The sequence below is a fragment of the Entelurus aequoreus genome, linkage group LG15 (genome assembly GCF_033978785.1).
Source record: "Entelurus aequoreus isolate RoL-2023_Sb linkage group LG15, RoL_Eaeq_v1.1, whole genome shotgun sequence".
NCBI classification, from domain to species: domain Eukaryota; kingdom Metazoa; phylum Chordata; class Actinopteri; order Syngnathiformes; family Syngnathidae; genus Entelurus; species Entelurus aequoreus.
This window is the reverse complement of record NC_084745.1, coordinates 48,584,713-48,601,738: the sequence shown is the minus strand read 5'-3', so window position 1 is coordinate 48,601,738 and position 17,026 is coordinate 48,584,713. Positions and strand designations below refer to the sequence as shown.

The 17,026-nt window shown below is 41.1% G+C and overlaps 1 protein-coding gene across 2 annotated transcripts in view; it reads right to left on the bottom strand.

Annotated features, from left to right (window-relative positions):
- LOC133630221 (matrix metalloproteinase-16-like) overlaps nucleotides 1-17,026 on the bottom strand; it is a 228,238-nt gene that overhangs the window by 76,012 nt on the left and 135,200 nt on the right. For both annotated transcript variants that reach the window (XM_062021678.1, XM_062021679.1), the window contains one exon: nucleotides 2,184-2,345. In XM_062021678.1, the coding sequence (XP_061877662.1) occupies nucleotides 2,184-2,345 (162 nt within the window). The remainder of the gene's footprint in view (nucleotides 1-2,183; nucleotides 2,346-17,026) is intronic.

Here is a 17,026-nt window from a genome sequence, read left to right as displayed (position 1 = left end):
CAAATGTTTCTAGAAACAGTTTCCATGCCTAAGTGCTTGAATTGATACACCGGGCCAAGTGATTAGGACACCTGATTCTCATCATTTGGATGGGTGGCCTAATACTTTTGCCAATATAGTGTATATCAGCCAAGTTGGTGGTGAGGTAAAGGAATGCTGTGTATTTCTTATGGCGATAGAAAATTGATTTTGAGACATCCATATGCCTCATTACAACAACAAAATTGCAAGGAAATGTTAAAAAAATATATAAACAAATACAAAAAAACACTAAGATTTTTTTGATAGGGTGAATTAAAAAGTCAAGCTTTGACTTGGACTTGTTTCAGTCCCAAATAGCTTATGTGTGACTTTCTGATACAAAAAGAAAATCATATTAAAGACGCATGCTGAATAATGTTGTATAAAGTTGCTGACAAATACAAATATCAATACACTTTAGTATTTATACTGTTTGTTCCTTGTTAAAATAGATGATGCACTATTAGGATAAAAAATGGCATGAACATGTAAAAACTTCATAGTTTTGATTAGCTGAAGTTGATTACAATGTTTAAGCTATGAAAGCTTTAAAAAATATATACTGTTTAATGTACAAAACCCAAAACCTGTGAATTTGGCAAGTTGTGTAAATGGTAAATAAAAACAGAATACAATGATTTGCAAATCCTTTTCAACTTATATTCAATTGAATAGACTGCAATGACAAGATATTTAACGTTCGAACTGAGAACATTTTTTTTTCTTTTCAAATAATTAGTAACTTAGAATTTAATGGCAGCAACACATTGCAAAAAAGTTGTCACAGGGGCATGTTCACCACTGTGTTACATGGCCTTTCCTTTTAACAACACTCAGTAAACGTTTGGGAACTGAGGAGACCAACTTTTTAAGCTTCTCAGGTGGAATTCTTTCCCATTCTTGCTTGTTGTACAGGTTAAGTTGTTCAACAGTCCGGGGGTCTCTGTTGTGGTATTTTAGGCTTCATAATGCGCCACACAATTTCAATGGGAGACAGGTCTGGACTACAGGCAAGCCAGTCTAGTACCCGCACTCTTTAACTATGAAGCCACGCTGTTGTAACACGTGGCTTGGCATTGTCTTGCTGAAATAAGCAGGGGCGTCCATGATAACGTTGCTTGGATGGCAACATATGTTGCTCCAAAACCTTTCAGCATTAATGGTGCCTTCACAGATGTGTAAGTTACCCATGCCTTGGGCACTAATACACCCCCATACCATCACACATGCTGGCTTTTGAGCTTTGTGCCTATAACAATCCAGATGGTTCTTTTCCTCTTCAGACCACAGAACACTTTTCCGCTTTGCATCAGTCCATCTTAGATGAGCTGGGGCCCAGCGAAGCCGGCGGCGTTTCTGGGTGTTGTTGATAAATGGCTTTCACTTTGCATAGTAGAGTTTTAACTTGCACTTACAGATGTAGCGACAAACTGTAGTTACTGACAGTGGTTTTCTGAAGTGTTCTTGAGCCCACGTGGTGATATCCTTTACATACTGATGTCGCTTTTTGATGCCGTACCGCCTGAGGGATCGAAGGTTTTGTAATATCATCGCTTGTGTGCAGTGATTTCTCCAGATTCTCTGAACCTTTTGATGATATTACGGACCGTAGATGGTGAAATCCCCAAATTCCTTGCAATAGCTGGTTGAGAAATGTTGTTCTTAAACTGTTCAACAATTTGCTCACGCATTTGTTGACAAAGTGGTGACCCTCGCCCCGTCCTTGTTTGTGAATGACTGAGCATTTCACGGAAGCTGCTTTTATACCCAATCATGGCACCCACCTGTTCCCAATTAGCCTGTTCACCTGTGGGATGTTCCAAATAAGTGTTTGATGAGCATTCCTCAACTTTATCAGGCTTTTTTGCCACTTTTTTGAAACATGTTGCAGGCATCAAATTCCAAATGAGCTAATCTTTGCAAAAAATAAAGTTTTCCAGTTCGAACGTTAAGTATCTTGTCTTTGCAGTCCATTCAATTGAATATAAGTTGAAAAGGATTTGCAAATCATTGTTTTCTGTTTTTATTTACCATTTACACAACGTGGCAACTTCACTGGTTTTGGGGTGTGTATACTATAGTAATTAGTACTTTTTTTTTGTATGTTCTGCTATGTGGACCCTGTGTAGGGTTAAGTATTGCTATCAAAGATCTGGACTCACCATAAATCTTCTGGATACCCTGCAGGTCGTCCAGAGGTAGTTTGAAGTTCTCAGTGTCCATGTACTGGTAGAAAGGAGCCATGATGGCCGTGGGGTCGTTGGAGTGTTCCAGTCCCAGCGCGTGGCCAAGTTCATGGACCGCGACCAGGAACAAGTCATTCCCTGGAAATATGATGGGAGACAAAAAAAAGAGGGAAAGAGAGAGTCATTCCTGGATTCAAATGTAAACCTGTTTGGAGCATAGTGTTCACATATAGAGCTTTTGGATATGGGAAAGTCAAGGAGACGGATCATTCTGGTAAGCTTTGCTCTGATGACAAAGAACCAAGGGGAAGTGATCCAAAGAAAGTGAACACGGATGTATAGTTTGGACAAGATCATGCTAGCCACTCGTTGACGGTGTGCACGACACAGAAACAACATTGTAATTAGTGTGCGGTTATGGTTGACCCACACAAGTCTGAACTTTTCACTCTGACTTTTGTGGTCGACAGCCAACCCTCACACATATAATTTGGATTTCTTACCACCCCTGCCAACAGTGGCCTGACTACCCTTAACGTAGAGTACATCACACGGTACAAGCCATAAAAGGACAGATTTATCGAGAACGTGGGTGCCTGAAACTGTCGGCCTCCGTGGGCCCAAGTGAAATTAAATGTGCCAAACACAGCAATTTTAAGCATGAAACACAAATAACCAAAAAGTTTCAATATTGAGTACCAATATCAATGATAGATGACAAATCGTTAAAGGCCTACTGAAAGCCACTACTACTGACCACACAGTCTGATAGTTTATATATCAATGATGGAATCTTAACATTGCAACACATGCCAATACGGCCGGGTTAACTTATAAAGTGCCATTTTAAATTTCCCGCAAAACTTCCGGTTGAAAACGTCTATGTATGATGACGTATGCGCGTGACGTCAATGGTTGAAACGGAAGTATTCGGACACCATTGTATCCAATACAAAAAGCTCTGTTTTCATCTCAAATTCCACAGTATTCTGGACATTTGTGTTGGTGAATCTTTTGCAATTTGTTTAATGAACAATGAAGACTGCAAAGAAGAAAGCTGTAGGTGGGATCGGTGTATTAGCGGCTGGCTGCAGCAACACAACCAGGAGGACTTTGACTTGGATAGCAGACGCTCTAGCCGACGCTAGCCGCCGACCGCACGGATGATCGGGTGAAGTCCTTCGTCCTTCCGTCTATCGCTGGAACGCAGGTGAGCACGGGTGTTGATGAGCAGATGAGGGCTGGCTGGTGTAGGTGGAGTGCTAATGTTTTTATCATAGCTCTGTGAGTCCCGTTGCTAAGTTAGCTTCAATGGCGTCGTTAGCAACAGCATTGTTAAGCTTCGCCAAGCTGGGAATTATTAACCGTGTATTTACATGTCCATGGTTTAATAGTATTGTTGATCTTCTGTCTATCCTTCCAGTCAGGGGTTTATTTATTTTGTTTCTATCTGCATTTGAGCCCGATGCTATCACGTTAGCTCCGTAGATAAAGAGCTTCGCCGATGTATTGTCGTGGGGATAAAAGTCACTGTGAATGTCCATTTTGCGAATCACAAATCCGTGATCCACAATAGAAAAAGGAGAAAGTGTGGAATCCAATGAACCCTTGTACCTAAGTTACGGTCAGAGCGAAAAAAGATACGTCCTGTACTGCACTGTAGTCCTTCACTCTCACTTTCCTCATCCATGAATCTTTCATACTCGCTCAAGTTAATGGGGTAATCGTCGCTTTCTCAGTCCAAATCTCTCTCGCTGCATTGTAAACAATGGAAAATGTGAGGAGTCCTTCCTCCGGGGACGTCACGCTACTTCCGGTATAGGCAAGGCTTTTTTTTATCAGCGACCAAAAGTTGCGACCTTTATCGTCGTCGTTCTCTACTAAATCCTTTCAGCAAAAATATGGCAATATCGCGAAATGATCAAGTATGACACATAGAATAGATCTGCTATCCCCGTTTAAATAAAAAAAATTTCATTTCAGTAGGCCTTTAAGACAGCTATTTAGCCTTGCGAACATTCCATCAATGATTGTGTGAACGTTTAAGGTGTCCCAAACTTTTTCACTACCGATACGATGGTGATCTGATCCGATATCAGCAGGAATTATACATACTCTTATCATTTTGTAGCGTGGAATGTTAGAAAAAGTTTGATCACGTGAAATGAGTCAAACAGAGAACAATGATAGGTATGAAAAACACGAACCTATTTACTGTATTAATGACCGTCTGGAATTGACTTAATCCGTCTTTAAATTGAATTGGAATGGTAATTAATTTTGGCGACAACTAATGATCACAAAAATAAATTAGGTTGAGCTCATAAGTTGAATGATGTGGATCCTGGATACTGCTTTGTAGACTTTGTATGTACGTATAAGTCAGGGGTGTCCAAACTTTTTCCACTGAGGGCCACACACTGAAAAATCAAAGCAAGCGGGGGCCATTTTGATATTTTTTACATTTAGGCCTCCACTCAGGCTTGATTGTTTTGGTGAAAAAAATATAAAAAATGTGTCATTATTCAGTATTATTATTTGTATTATTATTATTATTATTCAAGTTTTAAATCTCTAGATCAACACTAGGTATATCTATCTGTCAATATAACGTTTTTAAAGATTTAAGTTCTATGCTCGTTTTGACAAAGAAACCCTGTTTTTTTATGGAAAAAAAAAAAAAAAAATGCAATATTTTCACCCAATAAAACTTTTAAGTGGAATATTTGAGATTATATAATAATGGGAGCCTTAAAAAAGGTCAATAACTCATAACACCATCGATTTTAATTCATTATTATTTTTTGAGCAATGACACTTAAAAACAAATCCCACTAAAATTATTGGGGATCCAAAAAGGTCCTACTCATTAAAGTGTTAAAAAAATAAATTATAATTTTGTTTTACTGTTTACTTTTAACACAATAATCTTGAGATCAACTTCAGATCTATCCGTCAATTATAAATTTTTTATGTTTTTTTGTTTGTTCGTTTTAGGCCCTTCTTTAAAAAAAAACAGCTTAGTTTTTTATATGGCAAACACAAAATATGCAACATTTTCCCCAGAAAATATCTCAAAGTGGAATATTTAATGTGACGTAATTGGAGCCTTGGATAGGTCAATAATTCATAATGACACTGATTTTGATTCATATTATTTTTTAAAGAAAGAAACAGCCTGCAAGGCAGTTTTGTGTTATTAGAGTAAACATTGCTACATTTTCTTGTTACATTTCACCTGTTTGCTCTTTTATACCACTTTTTATGTTTTTTTATTTTTTTTTCAATCGTATTTTTAAAATGTGCCGTGGGGCCGTTAAAAAATGACCTGCGGGCCGCAAATGGCCCCCGGGCCGCACTTTGGACACCCCTGGTATAAGTCATATGCAACTATATTTATTTCATACTTGTTGATATTGACAAATGTGCGGTTTTAGAATGCAATGTTATTCAAGTAAGGACACTTATTACGTATATCTAGCTTCAGTGCTATTGTGTGCTTAGCCGTTGTGTAGCTCACGCATAGTAGCCTATAAACTACCATGGTTACCTTCTGTAAAGGACCTGACTGATATTGATATTGGACCGATACGTGCTATCGACGTCAGATCGAGGCACCCCGAGTGAGCTTAAAAGGTCAGTAGGAATACCGTATTTTTCAAACTATAAGGCGCACTTAAAATATATATAAATATATAAGTGCGCCTTATGTACGGAATCATTTTGCTTGTGCTTACCGACCTCGAAGCTATTTTATTTGGTACATGGTGAAATGATAAGTGTAACCAGTAGATGGCAGTCACACATAAGAGATACCTGTAGACTGCAATATGACTCAAGTAAACAACACCAACATTTTATGTGTTACATTGAAAATATAGAACATTACACACGGCGCTCAAAAATCGATCAAAATGTTTTAGTACGACTTTGGTAAGCTATGAAGCCACACCGCTTGATGGATTGTACTGTGCTTCAACATAGGAGTATTATTATGGTGTGTGTGTATAAGGTAAGACATATTCGTTTTGTTTCGCAATATTATGCAAAAGCAACTTTTCTTACCTTCTGGTACCTGCTGATTTGTATTTGGGATCTGCATAAGTCCTGAAAATCTGCGTGCCTTTGCCTTTGTAGTCGATAAGCTTCTTCTTTTTCCTCTATCTTCTTGTTATGGGACATTCCTCCTACGCTGTTGCCATTTCTAATATAAAGTAGTGTAAAGTTCTTACTTATATCTGTCAGTAAACTCGCCATGGAAGCGCTAAAACATACCGGTGTAGTGAGTTTACATTATTCACCCAAGGAACTTTAGTTATTAGAGAGTTCCGGTCGGACGGTTTTTCACGGGACACATTTCCAGCCTTGTTGTTGCACTAGTGAGCCACGGATATTGATTGAAGTAAAGTTCGAATGTCATTAAAACAGTTAGCTCCATCTTTTGACACTTCTTCACTCCCGTCCTTGCACGCTACACCGCTACAACAAAGATGACGGGAAAAGACGCAACGGAAGGTGAGCCACTAAATAAGACCGCCCACAAACGAGATCCAGAAGCGACTGTCAGAAAGCGCTTGAAGATGATCTGTAAAACAGAATCTATGCAACATTTTGACCAAAGAACCACCACAGCCCCCGGTCTCCACTTTGGCAACCCTGATCTAGAACGTATGATCAAGTCTATCTAACCTGCAAGGCTTTCAAAATAACACTGTTGCTATATCTGGGAAGCCATTTCTAGAATCAGTCAACTTCAAAAGAGAGCAGTTCTTCGGAGTCATGTGGACTTCCAATGATGTTCACATGCTCTTCTGTTTGTAGCTTCCTCATTCCATGTCTACTATTCTTCTCATGATCCAAGAGGCTACAAATATACTACAAATCTTTCACATACATGATGCATCGTCACAGTGAAACAGCAATGGACTTCTAAGAAAGAATATATCGTTGGCAAACCCGTTGTTTGAAAATCACAACATAACTTGTTATCTTTACACGGTAATTTTCGGACCAGCACTGCGTCTTTCACCAACAAGGCTTGGCAGTTGTCGAAAACATTTTAAAGAAAGGTGAAAGTATTTTTTTTTAAATGTGGGAATTATTGGGAAATTGTAACACTGAACACGTGTCTAGGGACTTTGTTGAAAGCAAATAAAGAGAGTGGGAGAAAGAACGAAGAGTAATGGCTCAGTGGTTTTAGAATCAGCTATGCGGAAATGTCACATTGCTCTGCTGCCAAAGACAATTCTTAAGGATGGCAATAGAAGGATCCAATGCCTCGTTTACACTGCACACCAAATCTGATTCTTTTGTCCTCAATGACAGATCTGATTTTTCTTGCCAGTCTTAACACTGCAAAGTGCTTCAAATCGGATCTTTTGGCATCATATTCAGGCCACACCAGGAGGTAGTCCTGAATCCGACTGGAATCTGATCTTTTCAAATGTGACTTTAGTCTAAACCAGACCTGGGCAAGCTTTAAAGGTGTCCCAAACTTTTTCACTACCGATACGATGGTGATCTGATCCGATATCAGCAGGAATGATACATACTTTTATCATTTTGTAGTGTCGAATGTTAGAAAAAGTTTGATTAAGTGAAATTAGTCAAACAGAGAACAATGGTCGGTGTGCTCCAAAGGGCTTCAAATCGAATCTTTTGGCATCAGATTCAGGCCACACCAGGGGGTAGTCCTGAATACGAATGGAATCTGATCTTTTCAAATGTGATTTTAGTCTAAAACAGACCTGGGCAAATTTTAATGGTGTCCCAAACCTTTTCACTACCGATACGATGGTGATCTGATCCGATATCAGCAGGAATTATACATACTTTTGTCATTTTGTAGTGTCGAATGTTAGAAAAAGTTTGATCAAGTGAAATTAGTCAAACAGAGAACAATGGTAGTGAAAAAGTTTGGGACACCATTAACGCTCACACAATCATTGATGGAATGTTCGCAAGGCTAACTAACTGGCTAACGATTCAGAGAACAATGATCGGTATGAACCAAGGGTTTCAAATCTGATCTTTTGCATCAGATTCAGGCCACACCAGGAAGTAGTCCTGAATCCGACTGGAATCTGATCTTTTGGTGGCCATGGATGAAGTGCTGGCTGTCCAGAGTCGGGACCCGGGGTGGACCGCTCGCCTATGCTTCGGTTGGAGACATCTGTGCGCTGCTGACCCGTCTCCGCTCGGGATGGTCTCCTGCTGGGCCCACTATGAACTGGACTCTCACTATTATGTTAGATCCACTATGAACTGGACTCTCACTATTATGTTAGATTCACTATGGACTGGACTCTCACTGTTATGTTAGATCCACTATGGACTGGACTCTCACTATTATGTTAGATTCACTATGGACTGGACTCTCACTATTATGCTAGATTCACTATGAACTGGACTCTCACTATTATGTTAGATCCACTATGGACTGGACTCTCACTATTATGTTAGATCCACTATGGACTGGACTCTCACTATTATGTTAGATTCACTATGGACTGGACTCTCACTATTATGTTAGATTCACTATGGACTGGACTCTCACTATTATGCTAGATTCACTATGGACTGGACTCTCACTATTATGTTAGATCCACTATGAACTGGACTCTCACTATTATGTTAGATCCACTATGGACGGGACTCTCACTATTATGTTAGATTCACTATGGACTGGACTCTCACTATTATGTTAGATCCACTATGGACTGGACTCTCACTATTATGTTAGATTCACTATGGACTGGACTCTCACTATTATGTTAGATCCACTATGGACTGGACTCTCACTATTATGTTAGATTCACTATGGACTGGACTCTCACTATTATGTTAGATTCACTATGAACTGGACTCTCACTATTATGTTAGATCCACTATGGACTGGACTCTCACTATTATGTTAGATCCACATCCTCTCTAAGGTTTCTCATAGTCATTCACATCAACGTCCCACTGGGTTGTGAGTTTTTCCTTGCCCTTATGTGGGCTCTGTACCACGGATGTCGTTGTGGCTTGTGCAACCCTTTGAGACACTTGTGATTTAGGGCTATATAAATAAACATTGATTGATTGATTGGTTGATTGATTGATTTCAAAGGTGACTTTAGTCTAAACCAGACCTGGGCAAAATAAGGCCCGGGGGCCGCATGCGGCCCGTTAAGCTTTTCAATGTGGCCTGCCGGACATTACCAAATATATTTTTGTATATCTTTAAGATGGAAAGTGTAGCTGCCATTATGATGTGCAGTGATGTTTTCTAATGACCGTAAGTCTTGAACTATACAAAGTAGTTCAATGGTTGGAATCTGGGCTTTTGCATGATATACTAGTTACTATGGTCATCTAATTAGTTACTATGGTCATCTAATTAGTTACTATGGTAATCAAAGTCACAGCAGCTGTCAGAGACAGACGCGGAAGGAGATTTTTACAACAAAGTTCTAAAGCTTAGTGATATATCAGATTGTAGTTTTTTGTTTACCCTTCGCGTTTGCGGTATTGCTCGGTTGGTAGCGCGGCCGTGCCAGCAACTTAAGGCTTCCAGGTTCGATCCCCGCTTCCGCCATCCTAGTCACTACCGTTGTGTCCTTGGGTAAGACACTTTACCCACCTGCTCCCAGTGCCACCCACACTGGTTTAAATGTAACTTAGATATTGGGTTTCACTATGTAAAGCGCTTTGAGTCACTAGAGAAAAGTGCTATATAAATATAATTCACTTCATATTTCGCTGTTTGTTGCATTTTTGTTGCGTTTCGCTTGATTGTAACATATGTCGATCGAGGTGGTGGGGGGGGGGGGGGGGGGTGACGTTCATATGTTGTCAATATTCAGTGTTTTATCGTTCATAGTTAATATTGTAAATAACACATTCTGTCATATCGTTTTTAGCATTGAATCAGACATTATTGTGAGGTTTTGTATTATTTTATTTTAATGATTAGTCTACCAATCGTTAAATTAATCGTTGACTAATCCACTATCAAAGTCATGGTTAGTTAAAGGCCTACTGAAATATTTTTTTTTTTTTAAACGGGGATAGCAGATCCATTCTATGTGTCATACTTGATAATCTTGCGATATTGCCATATTTTTGCTGAAAGGATTTAGTAGAGAACATCGACGATAAAGTTCGCAACTTTTGGTCGCTGATAAAAAAAAAAGCCTTGCCTGTACCGGAAGTAGCGTGACGTCAACGGTTGAAAGGCTCCTCACATTTCCCCATTGTTTACACCAGCAGCGAGAGCGATTCGGACCGAGAAAGCGACGATTACCCTATTAATTTGAGCGAGGATGAAAGATTTGTGGATGAGGAACGTGAGAGTGAAGGACTAGAGTGCAGTGCAGGACGTATCTTTTTTCGCTCTGACTGTAACTTAGGTACAAGGGTTCATTGGATTCCACACTTTCTCCTTTTTCTATTGTGGATCACGGATTTGTATTTTAAACCACCTCGGATACTATATCCTCTTGAAAATGAGAGTCGAGAACGCGAAATGGACATTCACAGTGACTTTTATCTCCACGACAATACATCGGTGAAGCACTTTAGCTACGGAGCAAACGTGATAGCATCGTGCTTAACTGCATATAGAAACAGACGAAATAAGCCCCTGACTGGAAGGATAGACAGAAGATCAACAATACTACTATCAGGAGACACCGAACCAAACACTGGACCTGTAACTACACGGTTAATGCTGTGCCGCCTGTCGAAGCCTAGCAATGCTGTTGCTAATGACGCCATTGAAGCTAACTTAGCTACGGGACCTCGTCAGAGCTATGATAAAAACATTAGCGCTCCACCTACACCAGCTCTCATCTGCTCATCAACACCCGTGCTCACCTGCGTTCCAGCGATCGACGGCGCGACGAAGGACTTCACCCGATCATCGATGCGGCTAGCGTCGGATAGCACGTCTGCTATCCAACTCAAAGTCCTCCTGGTTGTGTTGCTGCATCCAGCCGCTAATACACCGATCCCACCTACAGCTTTCTTCTTTGCAGTCTCCATTGTTCATTAAACAAATTGCAAAAGATTCACCAACACAAATGTCCAGAATACTGTGGAATTTTGCGATGAAAACAGAGCTTTTTGTATTGGGATACAATGTGTCCAAATACTTCCGTTTCAACCATTGACGTCACGCGCATACGTCATCATATCTAGACGTTTTCAACCGGAAGTTCCCCGGGAAATTTAAAATTGCACTTTATAAGTTAACCCGGCCATATTGGCATGTGTTGCAATGTTACGATTTCATCATTGATATATAAACTATCAGACTGCGTGGTCGGTATTAGTGGCTTTCAGTAGGCCTTTAAAGCCCTAAATGAAAATATAAAACGGCGAGGATAACTATGGTTTGAAACAAAACAATGTTATCGACACGGGGGAAAAAAACAAAAACAAGCTCAAGCTCCGAACGGTCACTTTTCACAAGATATGTTGCTGCAATCAACAAAAAAGATGGAAGTGATGAACGATTCAACCTTAACCCTCAACCTTGGTGTTTAATGACATGGCCTTCAGTTATAAGAGGGACCATACCTCAAAACCAGAAGCGCGGACAGGAAAACAGCAGGAGTGGAGCGTCGATAACAAAAACAGTGGCGGGAGCATCTAACCAATGGTATCAGGAGACATCAAGGTTGCATCTAATTCTAAAGCTGGAAGTCGAGACAATGAATAATGGCGAGGAAGGGCGTTAGCATATGATGGACGGTCAGGGATAGCTTTCAGTGGTTGCAGTAAAGCAAACAGGGATTAGAAACCTCGACCTGCTCTTGTGTCCATCATTTACACGCACATGACACTACTGCTGCTTCTACAGCCCACATGGCTGCGGGGCGGCACACGCCATGTGGGGATACAAGCTCCCGACACGCAAGATAAACATTCACAGACCCTCAAATCAAATAAACGACCCTGGACAACGCTGGCTGTCTAATTGCGGTAATAGGTTGCCAGTGCAAGACCCTGAAGGCCTGTAGCCCCTCTGTTAACTAGCTAGTCACGATAGTTTGCTCAATGCATGATGCTTGGAGCCAACAAAAATGTAGCAAGACCCTCATGGACTCATACGGACAACCAGCTACACTTTGGCGGTGGAGGGGGACTAAATTTAATAGTCTTGGAATGAAGCAATTGTCTTGCCGCTGTCTCCCCCCATTCAACATGTACAGACGTAGCGTTATATACCGTTCAGTTTGTTGCTTTAAAACGACACGAGGAAAAACAAAAGTATGTTGTCGTCTTAACGAGCCGTTTTATTCACAACTTTACAGCTAATCCAAGTGTGAACTGCTAGCCTCAAACACGTACACAGAATGTCGTAACATGAAGACATAAAAAGCACAGAACAGCTCCATTTCAGAAAGAGAGGTAAAACAAAAGTAGTGAACTGAAGGAAAAAGTGATAAATACAAACCCCAAAACCAGTGAAGTTGGCACGTTGTGTAAATGGTAAATAAAAACAGAATACAATGATTTGCAAATCCTTTTCAACTTATATTCAATTGAATAGACTGCAAAGACAAGATACTTAACGTTGGAACTGGTAAACGTTTTTTTTTTTTGCAAATATTAGCTCATTTGGAATTTCATGCCTGCAACATGTTTAAAAAAAGCTGGCACAAGTGGCAAAAAAGACCGAAAAAGTTGAGGAATGCTCATCAAACACTTATTTGGAACATCCTACAGGTGAACAGGCTAATTGGGAACAGGTGGGTGCCATGATTGGGTATAAAAGTAGATTCCATGAAATGCTCAGTCATTCACAAACAAGGATGGGGCGAAGGGGTCACCACTTTGTCAACAAATGCCTGAGCAAATTGTTTAAGAGCTACATTTCTCAACCAGCTGTTGCAAGGAATTTAGGGATTTCACCATCTACGCTCCTGATTATCATCAAAAGGTTCAGAGAATCTGGAGAAATCACTGCACGTAAGCGGCAAGGCTGAAAACCAACATTGAATGTTTTTGCAATGTGTTGCTGCCATTAAATTCTAAGTTAATGACTACTTGCACACAAAAAAATATAATTAAATATCTTGTCTTTGCAGTCTATTCAATTGAAGTTGAAAAGGATTCTCAAATCATTGTATTCTGTTTTTATTTACGGATTACACAACGTGCCAACTTCATTGGTTTTGGGTTTTGTATATACCATGATCACATTGGACAAACAAAAATGCACAGTGCAGTGAGTAAACTCCTCCAAAAGATGGCGCCATAGCACAAACAACAACACACCTTTCAGTTTATTTTAGGTTCTGCGCATGTCAAAGTAAAGTATTTAGTTTTAAAGGTGCGGTGCATGAGAATTCCCGTCATAATCAGATAGGCTCAGGAACACTTCAGCAACCCACTGTCAGTAACTACAGTTGGTCGCTACATCTGTAAGTGCGTAAATGTGCACAAATGGAGGAAAACGATGATAAAAATCATACAGATAACCAGTCTATGTCCACCAAGTCTTCAAGTCCCGCTGTGTTCTTACACACACTCGCTTTTGTCTGCATAACATTTGAGACCCGAAGGGGTGGATTCTGTTATAAATCGATTCATTTCTGTCGACACGTGTTCCGTCAATGTCGTCGTTATTGCGAAGCAGCGTGAAACAACAACAACAACATGACTGCTGCCACGTTACACAGCGTCAACATCTTGATCAGTGCAAAGGACACTTCAAAATAAAAGCATGAGAGCGTTAACCTGGATTCCACCAGAGCTACGACCAAAACACACCCGCTTATTACTATGTTTAGGTACCGTATTTTCCTGACCATAGGGCGCAGCGGATTATAAGGCGCACTGCCGATGAGCGGGTCTAGTCAGGTCTATTTTCATACAAAAGGCGCACCGGATTATAGGGCGCGTTAAAGGGGTCATGTTATTATATTTTTTTCTAAATGTAAAACACTTCCTTGTGGTCTACATAACATGTAATGGTGGTTCTTTGGTCAAAATAGAGAAAAATAAGAAGCTTAGGCGGACCTGCAAAAATTTTCAGGACTTATGCAGATCCCAAATACAGATCAGCAGGTACCAGAAAGAAAGAAAATTGGGTTTCGCATAATATTGCGAAACAAAATGCAAGATAATATGTCTTACCTTATACACACACACCATAATAATATATCCTATGTTGAAGTATAGTACAATCCATCAAGAGGTGCGGCTTCATAGCTTACCAAAGTCCTACTAAAACATTTTGATAGATTTTTGAGCGCCGTGTGTAATGTTCTATATTTTCAATGGAACATATAAAATGGTGGTGTTGTTTACTTGAGTCGTATTGCAGTCTACACGTATCTCTTATGTGTGACTGCCATTATATTGCAGTCTACACGTATCTCTTATGTGTGACTGCCATCTACTGGTCACACTTATCATTTCACCATGTACCAAATAAAATAGCTTCTAGGTCGGTAAGCACAACCAAAATCATTCCGTACATTAGGCGCACCGCGTTATAAGGCGCACTGTCGAGTTTTGAGAAAATGAAAGGATTTAGTCCGAAAAATACGGTAGTTATCCGCCAGAAAAAATATCTGCACATGCACGAGGGCTCAGGTGGTTGCGTAATCCTTAGTTAGTTAGCAAAATAACTCAAAAATGTATGGGGTTTTTATAAAACGTTCAAAATGTCTAAAATTGGACAAAGAACAACCATTTGAATTTTGGGCCTGACCCAGATCATTTCTGCTGTGTTACCTTACATTTAAGGATTATGTACGTGTGCACGCAGAGACAGAGGCTAAGTTCACACTGCAGGTCAATTCCAGTTCGGGCATCTGGTCAGGATGCCACCCGAACGCCTCCCTAGGGAGGTGTTTCGGGCACGTCCGACCGGTAGGAGGCCACGGGGAAGACCCAGGACACGTTGGGAAGACTATGTCTCCCGGCTAGCCTGGAAACGCCCCGGGATCCCCCGGGAGGAGCTGGACGAAATGGCTGGGGAGAGGGAAGTCTGGGCTTCCCTGCTTAGGCTGCTGCCCCCGCGACCCGACCTCGGATAAGCAGGAAGAAGATGGATGGATGGATGGATAACACGTATATAAGACTTTACATTTCTTGCGGCTCCGGACAGATTTTATTTTTGTATTTCAAGATTCAAGATGCTTTATTATTGTCCATTCTTTAACATGTACAAGACACATAAGAACTGAAATTTCATTTTCGGCACAGTCCCACTAAGAGCAGACATACGTTACAGGGGGACAAGACAGGACCGCCAACGGATCAGCCACTTACGGCGCTCCTTAAAAAAGGTGGGAAAAAAGTGATATTTGGAAAAGGGGGAAGAGTAAAAAAAATATCAGTCTAAGGCTGGACCCTCGGGAGGGGTCCAGACTGAGTCCAAGGAAAAAACCTCACATAGCATAGCACACATAAACATGATACATATAATCACAATAACTTGCAACAGAGGGGGGGGATTTGGGGCCCTGGAGGCTGGCTGCCGCTATAAAGCGCTACTCAGCCGTCCATAATCCCGAAGAGGAATTAAGCAGTGGTGAAGGCGTTGATTGGGGAAGGGGCGGGTGCGTGCATGTATGGCCAATTAACTTGGGTGAGATGTTGAAATGTTTTTGTGGACTGGGGTCGTACTCAAAGTTCGACACCAGGTGTTATTGAAAAAAAGGAAGGTCAAAAGCGTCCATCGTTGAGGAGTCCTCTGGGGAGTTTTTCAGAACAGCCTGTTCCTGCGTCAAGGCCATTCGAGGGAGTCAAATCGTAGATTAGGATGTTGTTTTCTTCGAGCAGTCAAAACAATGACTTGCCTGCTCTGTGTCCGTGCTGGTTCTCTCAAATTCAATTTAACTCTCCTTCTCAGCAAGCTTCTCCATGATGAGATCCATTTTGCGATTCAGATCAGAAATCGCCACAGTCTGTGTTCCCACAGCCCGACCCAATCCTTCCATTGCGACGAACAGCCGTTGGGCTCCTTGAGTGGCTGCCATCGTCTTCCGAATTTGACGATACACCAGAGCAATGCCCAGCCCAATCAGCAGGTGCCCCGCGATCACGGTTCCAAATAGGTAGATGTCTTCCACGTCCTCGATGGAAAGGACTGAGAGGCACATGGTTCTCCATTTATCCCAGGAGTCTCTCACGTACCCCGCAGCAATGGTTCCATCAGGGCAGCCAGGCTCCCCAGAACCTCTTTTCCTTGTCGAAAAGACTATGTCAATTGCGTCGAGAGTCCAGCTGGTCATATCCATGTTTGATGTTTAGATTTGAGGACAGCGCAAAGAAAGAGGCTTCAAAAAAGTTCAGACAGGACAAAACGAAGAAAGCAAGCAGGGAAGGAGGGAGCGGAGAAAAATGTGACCGCCCTCACCAAGAGGCAAGACACAAAGATTTTTGGTCCAGTATGGCTCTTTCAACATTTTGGGTTGCTGACCCCTGGATTAAAGAAATGTTGTCCATGAACATGTGGCTGCTGAAGTCAAAACATTCAACAAAATCCCTGCAGCAGCTCTGTTAGGATAAGAGTAAAGAAATAATCAAAGTATAAATGTGCATAAAAACAGGAAAACAATGATAAAAAACATGAATTATTGCCCATTCTTCTGTCTCTGGCCATAGTCACAGGTAAACGTGTTTGAGCTTCAAATCAAGTCAACAATCGCTTAAGTGGATGTGAGTCAGCCAAGTCCGAGAGGCGTCGACATAAAGTGTTCCAGTGTATTCCGAGCTCACCGCTTCGGTCGGTCTCGGCGGTAACGTAAATGTTCTCAGAGTTGGGCTTCACCAATTCCCCTAAGAAGCTTCACCCCTGACAGTTTGCTTGGAGA